Consider the following 12238-nt stretch of genomic DNA (forward strand, 5'->3'; position numbering starts at 1 on the left):
ATTAAATGATGATGGCAAGGTTATCAACATGTACGGAGTACTTCTGTAAACATTTCTTGTTTTGTACTACTCCCTCCGTCCCTAAATTACATTCCTCTTTCTACCATTAATTCCTCACATAATAGAGAGAAAGAGGAATGTAATTTAGGGATGGAGGGAGTACTACCAATGGATATTTTAATCATTAATTATTTAAAAATAAAAATTATAAAATTTGATATTTGGAAAATATAAATCAAGATAATTCTAATAAAATGGTACATAACCATGTTTTTCCTACAAAAGTAATCAGATCACCAAATATAGAGATTATAGTATGGATTATTTGAATAATGTAAACAACTAGAATTTATTTATTTATTTATTTATTTTTTATTTTTGAAAGAAGTAAACAACTAGAATAAAACAGAGGAAGTATTAGTTTTATTTTAGTTTCGAACTAATATTGTTGAGCAGTTTTAAAAGTGTCTTCTATTTACCTTTTTTTTTTGAGGGGAAACGTTAGCAGGATTATTATTTCAAATCAAGTTCCGACAAGGCTAAAACACCTTGCGGGATAGAGTCGATACAAATAAGCTCCGAACAATCACGAGTATCCCATCTTGCAACAAGGTGGGCTACTGTATTTCCTGCTCTACGAATATGAGAAATATTAAAAACATGAAAATTGCTATCGTGAATTTACCTAATTGTTATCTAAATGAATTATTTAAATTTAATTGAACTTATGAGAACTTCTCTAAATTTAAAATTAATTTTAGATGCATATTCAACTTTTGTAACCCTTATTAACCTTTATCAGAAACTAAAATATAATCTGTATTGATCTACTTTATCTGAACTTATTTTTTAAATACTCCGTAGCGCTAAAGCAATTAGGCAAACAGGATACAGCGACCTTACTCCTTCCACTCAGTGTCTTAGCTTAGTGTTATGCAGTGCATTTACTACATGCACATTAAATTTCCTATAAATCTCAATCATATAACTTTTCACCTAACTAGACAGGTTCGTACATGTAGTGGACTACATAATACACAAGTTAAATTGACACATCCTTTATGTATATATATTATATATACAATATACAAATATATGCTTGTCTATATAATGTACACTCTTAGCTTAAAATTGAAACCATTGATTACAAACAGAGAACGAGAGAAAACAGAGAAGAGAAATGAATAATATATTGGGGTATAATGAATTTATATCTTATTCAAAACTCAATAATATTATGGTTTATTACAGTATAGTCATGGTCTCATATTTACACATTTATGGACATGCTATATTGTTGGGAGGAAAGGAATATAAAGTACCAGCCCTTTTAGTTTTTGGAGATTCAGTAGTAGATCCAGGAAACAACAACTATCTTGCTACTATTGGGAAAGCTAATTTCCCACCTTATGGAAGGGATTTTCCTGGTGGTGTACCTACCGGAAGATATAGCAATGGCAAAGTCCCCTCGGATTTCATTGGTAATTTTACTTATAGTACGCGTATGTTTTTATTTTAGATATTGGTCTTGTTTGGTAAGTAGCTTTTGGCTTTTAGCATTTAAAAACTTTATTTGGTTGATAGCTTCTTAGCTAGTTAAAAAGTTGATTTTTAATTCAAAATGAAAAGGCTACGTGCTTGGAGAGGCCTTGTTTAATTTGCCCTAACAGAAAGTTAGTCTGTTGCTTGTGTAAACATGTTAACTTATTTATTGTATGAGCCTGTGCCTGTTTGACTAGCTGATTGTATGTGAAATCTAGCTGCTTGAATAACTTGTTTGTGTTTATTATAGCTGAAGAGCTTGGGATAAAAGAGCTAGTGCCTCCATATCTGGATCCAAACCTCCAAATTAGCGACCTACTTACTGGTGTTAGTTTTGCGTCTGGTGCTGCTGGTTATGATCCGTCATCAGCTGCATTAGCGGTTTCTTTCTTTCTTTCAAGCATCATTTAATTATTTTAAGACAGAGAGAGTAATTAACATTTTGATACAAAAAGAACATGTGAAATTTCGAATTGAACTAAATGGCATGACTAACATGAATATTTTGATCAAGTGCAGAATGTAATGACATTACAAGACCAATTGAATTTATTTAAAGGGTATATAAGCAAGCTCACGGATGCCGTAGGAGAAAATACGACATCGACCATCATTTCCCAAAGTGTGTACCTAGTTTGTGCTGGAAGCAATGATATTACTAACACTTATTTCTTATTACCATTCACAAGATTTAAGTATGATATCTCCACATATACTGATTTACTAGTTAATTGGGCATCCTCTTTCGTGCAGGTAATTTCAAGGGCAAAAATTATTTTGGACAACTTTTACTCGTGACTTTCCCTACACCAAAAACTAATGCTTCTTTTCATAAGACTGAAAATAGTATGGTGCACCCGGGTGCACCATGCACCCGGAAAGAACATTAGGTATATTTTAAAGAACATGGAAAAAAAAAAAGAACATACTAGCGTTGGAAAAAGAACATGCTAGTGTTTGAAAAAGAACATGCATACTAGTGTATGAAAAAGAACATCTTGTGTTTGGCAAAAGAACATGTTAATGTGTTTTTTCATGAAATTTAATAAAGTTTTTATCATGTTCGTTGTGTAATGTCTTTATGTTCTTTAGTAATGCATGTTCTTTGTTAAAAACAAACATGTTCTTTTTCAAGAAACTAAATGTTCTTTTTCATACACCGAATGTTCTTTCCGCCTTTTTTTTTAACCGGGTGCACCATGCGCATGGTACACCCGGGTGCACCAACCATACATTATCATAAGACCTAAGATACATGATATTTTTAGGCGTGTTGGAGTATTGTGGCAATAATTTAGAAGTGAATATTATGAGTACAAAAATAAAAATAACACCTACTTAGGATATTGTCATAGAAATTGGAAAAATGTAATAGAAGATCGTTTATACAACAGTTACGCCACGTGGCTATACAACCCTCTCGTAATCCTAGAAAAAGGGGGTATTTTGGAATTAAATTACAACAAATAAAAACATATTCTGAATACTTTATTGATTAAAGGATATTGGTTGCATCTATCACGTAGGGATTTCGTACCCAAGTGGCCAAGTTACACAAATAAGTTTTTGCACTAGTGTGCTATACTGCTATGTTATCCTCTTAATTCTAGAACAGGCTATATTTACAATTTGTGGCCAATAGTAATTATAATTGAAACTTTTAGGAACTATATGCTCTAGGAGCAAGAAGGATAGGTTTGCTCAGTGCACCACCTTGTGGTTGTCTTCCATCACAAAGAATATTACATGGCGGTCTCTTAAGATCATGCGCGGAAGAAGAAAATGAAGCTTCCACTCTTTTCAACGACAAGCTATCTTCCGAGCTAAGATATCTAAACCAAAAGCTTGTTGAATCTAGAATCGTGTACCTCGACATCTACAACCCATTTCTCAATCTCATAAACAATCCTTCTCAATCAGGTAAGTTACATTTTCCATTCAAAGAAGAGAACGTGCTTAGATTAGAAGCTTTCAACCCTTATAAACATATATCCTTGCTACATAACGCGTATTGTATTTCTCCATAATGACTGCATAATTAAACTTTTGCCAGGTTTTGAAGTTGTAGACAAAGGATGTTGCGGAACTGGAAACCTAGAGGCGTCTGTACTTTGTGCAAAGTCGGCTCCCCTGTCCTGTGAAGATGCCTCGAAATATATATTTTGGGATAGTTTACACCCAACAGAGACAGCTTACAGACTCATTGTCCATGAGCTCATTCGAACCAGCATATATAAATTCATTTAGAAAGCAACTAGATAAAATGAACTTACATGTAGTTGGCATCATCTGCAGGAAGTTAGAAACCAAGCTGGAAGAAACTCTCCTGTTTATACTACACAAATTCAACATCTTATTCTTTTATATGGCCAAATGGTACGTGCGCCTTCAAAACTTCTGAAGGACCTATTTGTGATCCTGTGATCAAATGACTAATTGTTAGCCATTTAGCTTATTTTGGAATCTTATGATCAAATGACTTTGTTAGCCATCTAGCTTTAACTCGTACGTAGTTTGAAATTCGTCCATTGGATCCTCTAATAACACATTATTCATGCTTTTGTTACGATGTAAACATATCGTACATCAAAAGACTTTTCGTGAGTCAAAAGTCATTAACTGCTTTAAGATGCTTTAAGATGTACTAGGTTTAGAATGATTAAAAACAAACTGTATAAAATTGAAGAACAGAATAGAGACAGCATTAAGAAGATAAAGGTTTATAGCCATTTTCAAGAAAACAAGGGATTTTTCTTCGACTATCTATAGATATACTATATAGCTTAATATATACAGGCAGCCATTCCGAAACACGTTATTCTCTATAATAAACATGACCTCAACCCAACCCAACAAAAAACAAGGTCACTAAAAGCCCTAGTATACGCCTCTCACACTACAAAACTGCATGCTCCTCCTACTTCACCTGAGATAACCTAACACCAAGCAAACAAAGAAAGACTCTTAACAGAATACACAAGAACAACAAACCCTAAAGATTCAAAGACAGACTATACACAAGCGAGCATGAGCTTAAAAGCAGCATCGTTATAACAGATCAACGAAGCTTGTTCTGAGCCACAGCTTGACATAGTTCATCTTCATAGAAAAGTACTCGGTTTTTGCAGAGGGGTTTTGACAGAACAGATGGGACCATGCACCTTGAAGGGAGTGACGCTTCTTGAAACAAAGCAGCAGCAACCTGCCTCATCTCTGTATACTTTAACCTAGAAGGTGGCCGAGGGCCATGTCTTGGCGCTTTTGGGGTATGTGGGCTTGGCAATCGGAAACCCCTGCCTTCTCCCTTGCTGCAATAAACATCCAAATTTAAGGACTTTGCCATATGTTAATTATAATTGGGAAATTAAGCAATTTCAGCATACAAACCTGAAGAACGGCCAGTGTTCTGTTGCAAGTGGAGTCATTGTACTCAACATTTCCTGGCGAGATCGATCTGGAGATAATTAAAGTGAAACTGTCGAGCAAGAGTGACCTGCCACACAATATCCACAAAATCAGCACAATTAAATTTTCCTTTGAAAATCGAAAAGGGGAGATAAAAGGAAGGGGGAGGGGCTTGAATAAGCAGAAAGCAAGGAATACAGAAACTTACAGCCGTTCTGATTCTTTGGGAAACATGAAAAACTGCCTTTAGCTGATCATGGTGCAAGTGACAAAGGACTTTAACCTACAAAATATCATCAGACATAACTTAGGCAAAACTGGTACCCAGATAATACGAAAACAGAACAGATAACCATCAAGAGCAAACTGAAATTTTAAATTAGAGATAACATATCAAGGAGCATATACAGTAATAACTGAAGCATCCAATAGTAACACATAACCGTCAAGAGTGTGGCTACTAGGTCCCTCCCATATCATCAAACTGGCAACTGCAACCCTTATACAAAATACCAAGTATAATACATCTTGGTTAATTCTTTTTCACAAGATACATCACTTTCACAACCCCTCCATGTTTACTTACATTAAAGAATAAACACAGAACCACAAGATAAACACAAAAAGGAATATACCAATAAATCCATAGGAAGAGACTCGAGCCTGGACTCGGAATCACAGTCTTCGAATCGAGGAGTCTGCGGAGTCTTAAGGAGACTATTTTGTTTCACTAAATCGAAAGGTAATCTTTCAGGTGACATCAAGGGAGTCTCTTGGATGGGAACACCCCTTTGTGCGATCACCGATTCATTTTCATTATCATCCGCCTTTTTGGAATCCGATAATGCAATCCTTTTCTTCCCTAAATCGGTGCAAGACTCAGTAGACGACGCCTTGGTGTACCGGAGCTGAGCAAGCGCCCCTGGTCTCAAATACTTATTGCTCGAATTCCGGGGCCGTCTTCTCTGTTTTGGGGTTTTCGATTCCTTCTCTTTAGGAGATACTTTCCCCATTATCAACCTTAATTTCACCTCTTCTATTCAAATGAATCAAAAAATCCCTCTTCCATAAACCAATTGCCCAATGAATTACTTTTCCCCAATTATAAATAGATAAATAAACCAATCAATCTCCTTCAACCTGAAACAAGCAATTAATACCCAGAAAAAAGGTGAGTCAAAATTCAACCTTCAAAAAAGTAGCAGGAAAAGAAGCAGAATAACAAAAAATGATGAATTTCAGGAAAACCCACAAAAACCCTAAATCACAAAACCAATTAAAATTCCCCAAAAATCAACTAAAAACCCTAAAATTAATTTACAAGTTACCACAATATCAATGTGAGTCACGTACATGAGTAATATGAATATATCTCTATATATGTTTGAAGCTCGTGTCTAGCTCTTTAATAATATGATAAAACTTCTCAAAAGAAAAATTATTATTAGATTGTATGTCAAATAACTTCTACAATATATAAAATCTAATGATAAAAATTAAAGTCCATTTTAATTGATTGCTACATGAGAAAGAATAGCTCACACATATAGAAAAGGGAAATGTCATTAATAAGGTTTGTTCTATTCACCTTATTTTAATCTATATAGGAAGAATAAGTTCATATAAGATAATTAGGTTCAGGTAAATGTACTGTGTTCTAATAAGTTCTCATATTTTATTTTATTATCAAGGAAGTGGTATGTAGACAACCTCCAAGACCACCAATGCAATAAGCAAAGACAAGGTATAATAAGTTCAAATAATGGATAAGATAATAAGGTATAATATGTTACCGTAAGTTATTATTAGGGTTTATAAGAACAACCTAATTTAAGTTCAATTCTTAGCTAAATTAAGTTTTGATAAGGTCTAATAGATTTTGATAAGTTAAGATTGAAAATTATAAGTTATGATAAGTAATAATCAAGTGAATAAATTAAAACACACCGTACCATTAGCTAGAATTACTAATCGAAATTAAATATCATAAATTTTAACATGCATTAATAATTCTACATTTTAAGTCTAATAATCATTGCTGATTAGGTTCAGTCGAGTGTAAATATAACATAAAAGTCATTGCCAATCAGTTGTTAGCTCTAATAATTCAGTTTCAGATATGTTCAAGTGCATCAGACACAATCTTAATCATTAAAACTATTGAGGAGGTATTTCATTTAGCTACGAGTAAATATGAATCATCATAACTAACGTGTTGAAACTTATTTAAACCTACACCATTGAAGTTTTATTGTAATAGTGAATCAAAGTTCATTATTATAACTTGTTAAAAACAATTTTATATGTCATTAAATTGTTTGAATTTTTAAACACATCAATAAGTTCAAAAGTTGAATAAAATACATGTACATCCCAAAAAAAATCATCGAAAATTCAAAATTTTCTAAGACAAGCTCTAACCTCCTAGTGTTTTGTACATATCAAAGGGGTCATTATAGAGTAGATTGATTTTTTTTTTTTTCAAATAGCCATTTGATGCTTTCAAAATTTCAAACAACTAGGAAATAAAACAGTCAATTACATTGTACAAAAATAGCATGATATGCAACGTGACATAAAATTACAATAAATGACAAATAGGGGAGCTACATATAAGCCGCATAAATCACACTCCGACATGGTGGCGCCTAATATACTCGTATAGTTATAAGCATATTCATCCAATTTTCATGAAATTCAATTTTTTAATTTCATTTTCATTGATTATCATTATGTAGAGCCAATAATCCCGTGAAATCATGAATCTGAATTTCTGAGTAAAGAAAATATAAATTCCTAAAAACTGAAAGTCAAATAATGCACTAATATACAAGTATATCTTTATTAGACGAATTATCATTTACATAGGATTCTTTTTTGCTGACAAATTTTTCATGTGCTTAGCCACCTTAATATAGTAACTAAATTATAAATAGCATGCTATAAAATAAACAAATAACTACTCGTAGTATACTACTCCTTCCGTCCCAAAAAGAACGACTCATTTGGCCAAAACTTTGTCCCAAAAAGAATGACTCATTTGTATTAAAACACCCACCAATTTGCTATAATATTTGTGCAAAATTAGCTTTCCCATATAAAAATTTAATTTTCCATGTTATTTTATTACTTTCTCTTTTTATTTTTTTACAAACCCCATGTAAATTTATCTTTCCAATATAATTTTACTTCTTTTTACTTAACTTTCTTAATACCCGCGTAATCAACCCAAATGAGTCGTTCTTTTTGGGACGGAGGGAAGTAAATAGTATAGAGTAATTAATTGTACACGTCACAAGTAATACGAGTACATAATAACCCCCTATTTTTACGGGCGGAATTGTTATTTTGTAAGTGGAGTAAAAAAAGGCAACAAAATGGTTCAAGTTGCATATTGCCAGAATTGCCACTTATTGTTGCATGCATGAGTATTGGAAATTGTTACTTCATTCATGATTCATGCATCTGAAATCTGATGCAAGGTTAGTTGGCTCTATTCAATTCGATTATCCTATCTTCGGCTCATCCTCTTACAAAACAATTGAAAATATTACTCGTAGATAATTACTTAATTAGATAATATTATCTCTTAAAACTAGATATAATTAGGCCCACAATTAGTTGTTAATGAAGATTTTTCCACTAGTGAAGAAATAAATTAGGCAATTTATAAAAGAGTTAATTACAGTACATTTTATGAGAGTGTAATACCCGAAAATAGGGTTAGAGCCCGCCAAATGATTACAACATACGAGTGAGTACAAAATACTTTGTTGCTTTTGTTATTTGTTTGTTTTTGTTTGTTGTATTAATGTGCACTAATTTTTTAATTAAGTAGCAAATTAATCACTGTCATTAATAGTAGTACGGAGTAGTAAATAGACACAGTAAAACACATGAAGTGGTGCATGGAAATAGTCAAATAGTGAATGAGTAACCTCGAGAGATGGAATAATTAGGGAGACATTAACATTATTACCAAAAAGCTACTGTGCATGCACTAGATCCGAACTACCTGATCAGTCCGCACGTGTTTATCTTTTTCGTTCATTAAACTAGATTCTCTTTTACTATTTTACACTACTTAGTAAAAGAGACATGCTAAAACCTAAAAGTTATTCTAAGGGTATATTGATGTTCCAATGTTAATTTAGACATGATCACATGTATAGATTGACTTGTAAGGTCGACATTTTTAGCCATTTCATTTTTCATGTGTAATCTTTTCCAAATGTGAGCTATAATGCATGTCATGTTGTCAAACATATATTGTGTTTATATTTAAATTTAGACAAGCGATTAACACTTTCAATGTTGTCAAACATATATTGTGTTTATATTTTAATTTAGACAAGCCATTAAGACTTTCTTTTTAGTTTTTATGTTTAAGATAACAAGAGAATTATAACTCAAAACAAGTTTCTCTATCATGCATTCCAAGGCCGTCCTACTACGAGGCCTTACCAAAAACATGTTTTTATTTGATGAGTTGTAATTTAATGATTTAATTATCAATATTGGTGCACAACATGACATAAAATCAACTTCGCTTGAGAAAAAAAAACTAAGCCATCATCCGGTTGCCCTATCTTTCATTAGCAACAAACTTGTATGTAGTTGTAAATTGTAATTGATTTATTAGGTATTGTCATATTGAGATATAAAACTATAGAAGTATATTGATATGATTATTATAAAACGAGAGAAACTTGAGATGTGAATTTTACAGTAAGAATGGATTAAGGGCATGTTCTCATACGTTGTAATTTAATTTAGTTCAGTTCAGTTCAGCTCCAATTTCCTTCTCTTATAAAATAATCAGTTCAGTTCAGTTCATTGCAGTTCAGCTGAGTTCAGTCAATGAGAACATGCCCTAAGTACAAATTATTGCCATAAATGAATTCTCAATATTACTTTGTTTTTGCGTTGGTCAACACATGCCTTTAATTTCTATACCAATGGGTAACAGTCCAACCCAGAGTGTGTAAGGAATGGACAGATAAATCAAAGCCCAAAGATGAGCCCAATTTCAAGCCAACTCTTTACTGTCCAAAGATAGTACTAATAGCCCAATAAGGTGGCTATACTAGCCCATTGAATATAAGGATATTCTACGAGTAATATTGTATGTTTTTGAGAGAAGAGTAAAGTTGTGGGTGTCAAAGTGTTGTTACTATTTCTCTTGTAAACAAGTGGGAAAGAACTCAAGAAGCAAATTCGCAATAATCAAACGTAAGGACAAAATGTATGAATGTACCTTAGAATTAGATAGCTTTAATAGTCTTGAAAGTGAAATATATTTATTCGAGATTTGATAGATTCCTAGATAAACAAACAAGAAAATGAAGTGAATAGGATGGGCGACAACAAATTACTCCTAAATTATTGCATTTTCGAAGATATTTCGTAAATTTAATTCAAACTAAACTATTTCGTATTAAAGTTTTAGGTGGCCTTTCGAAAAAAAAAAAAGTTTTAGGTGTAATTTTGATTTAATAAAATACACTTAATTAGAAGTAAAAGTTACAAAATTAATGAGAATAAAATACTTCATTACTTTCAATTTAATTGATATGTTTTGACTTTGGATATTAGTCTTTATAAACTCTCTTTTGACTAAATTTTGTTATTTATGGATAAGAAAATACATAATTATATAGGATCGTATTGTTATTTTATTGTGTAATCACCTTTTATATTTATACTACGATTAAATTTAAGGATTAGGGTAAGGATATATAAACCGTAAATGTGATACCGTGTAGCTAATATGGGACAGGGAAATAATAAATAGAGTAATCACTTTTAATGACAACACTTTACATCTTCAATGTAGTGATTTTGTGCACTATTCTAAATCCTCCCAATCAAATAAATAAAATTGTGCAAATTACAAAATAAACGAGAATAACTTTCTACAATTTTCTCTTTTGTATTGACACGTCAAGGTTATTTTTATTTACAAATTAAATAAATACCGTGCTTATGAATGTGTTCATATCACTATTCTAATAACATGTACTCTACTTGGGATTATAGATATGATCAAATACGTGCTAATTTTAATATACACTTGTATAATTAACGTTTTATTTATACAAGTATACACTACCTTCGGTTCTTATTACTCGTAATAAAGAAATATTTTATATCTCACTAATAATACCCTTTTATTGCGAGTAATAAGAACCGAAGGCAGTATTAAAATAGGCCGGCCTATTCACTCGATCAATGCAGATAAAGGTGGCATTGCAGAATTCAAGAAATAAACGTATCTTTGATTTGTCATCTAGCGATTGATAATTTTTATTTAACCTTATTCGATCACGAAATTTCGGAGCAATTTCCCTTAAAGAATTTCCAATAATTAGATTTAGGTCGACATATATACGAGTATTGGAGTAACATCTGCTGTCTACATTCTATTATAGTTTCAAGTAAAGTTGAGCTTCACAAATATTTTACGTAATTTGGTTTTGGCATTTTGTACAGGGTTTAATGAAGATATTAGAAGAATTTGTGGGGATCGAATTGACAGAGAAAGTATAGTATGTGCTATAGAACGAAAGAATTAAATTTACCTAGTACATGAAATAAGAAGGTACGAAGTAATTTTATTTTTATTATCCTAGTTTAATTATTAAATAATACCATTGGATATTCCATTTCATTGCAGTTATTACCACAAAGAAAATTGTTGACTAGCTTGTAAACTTGTCTTAAAAACATTGATCTCTAATCACCCTCAATAGTTTCCATGAATCAATTAATTACGTACTCGTATTAAAATTTATAAACACCCAGGGTACTTTTAATATTTTTTGTTCATTTTTAAATCTTAAAATGAGTAAAAAAAAAAAAAAAAAGAAAAAAAAAGAAAAAAAAAGGATCAAATGAGCAAAAAGCTATCATTGGATGCACCTACCTTTATATGTACCCGGTAGTATATAAAAGATGTTATGTCCTATTCACCTTATAAACGTAATAATTAGTAAAAATAAGTAAAGCTAATAAATATGATTTAAGTTCATTGTAAAATAAATTACTATGGAGTATAAGTTTGGATAAAATTTTTAAATCAAGTAAAAATAAGTTTAATTAATCTGTTATATCTCGTCCTTAACTAGGGTACGGTGGAGTACATCTACTATATTGTCATGAAATGCACATTGAGGACCACCAACTATTCCCACATATCAGCACAAGTTCTTTCGACGCACTTTGTCCTCACATATGAGCACCTCGATTGAGAAAATTTTTAAGAGTTACCCATCCGAAGATTTTACCGAAA

At 31.9% G+C, this 12238-nt stretch overlaps 1 protein-coding gene and 1 pseudogene across 2 annotated transcripts; one reads left to right on the forward strand and one right to left on the reverse strand.

The window, feature by feature from the left end:
• The first annotated feature begins 1118 nt into the window (after positions 1-1118).
• LOC145602100 (GDSL esterase/lipase At3g14820-like) lies at positions 1119-4023 on the forward strand. The gene is made up of 5 exons (XM_081658249.1): positions 1119-1481; positions 1793-1923; positions 2062-2295; positions 3207-3462; positions 3596-4023. Exons 1-5 carry the CDS (start codon positions 1181-1183, stop codon positions 3787-3789), a joined length of 1116 nt encoding a protein of 371 aa, XP_081514375.1. The 5' UTR covers positions 1119-1180; the 3' UTR covers positions 3790-4023.
• Positions 4024-4265: 242 nt separating this feature from the next.
• LOC145602615 (F-box protein At4g35930-like) lies at positions 4266-6223 on the reverse strand (annotated as a pseudogene). The gene is made up of 4 exons (XR_014104573.1): positions 5583-6223; positions 5156-5230; positions 4930-5035; positions 4266-4850 (listed from the first exon to the last, which is right to left on the reverse strand). The product of XR_014104573.1 is annotated as an F-box protein At4g35930-like (transcript).
• Between the last annotated feature and the right edge of the window lie 6015 nt (positions 6224-12238).

This window comes from Chenopodium album, chromosome 21 (genome assembly GCF_948465745.1).
Source record: "Chenopodium album chromosome 21, dcCheAlbu1.1, whole genome shotgun sequence".
NCBI lineage: Eukaryota > Viridiplantae > Streptophyta > Magnoliopsida > Caryophyllales > Amaranthaceae > Chenopodium > Chenopodium album.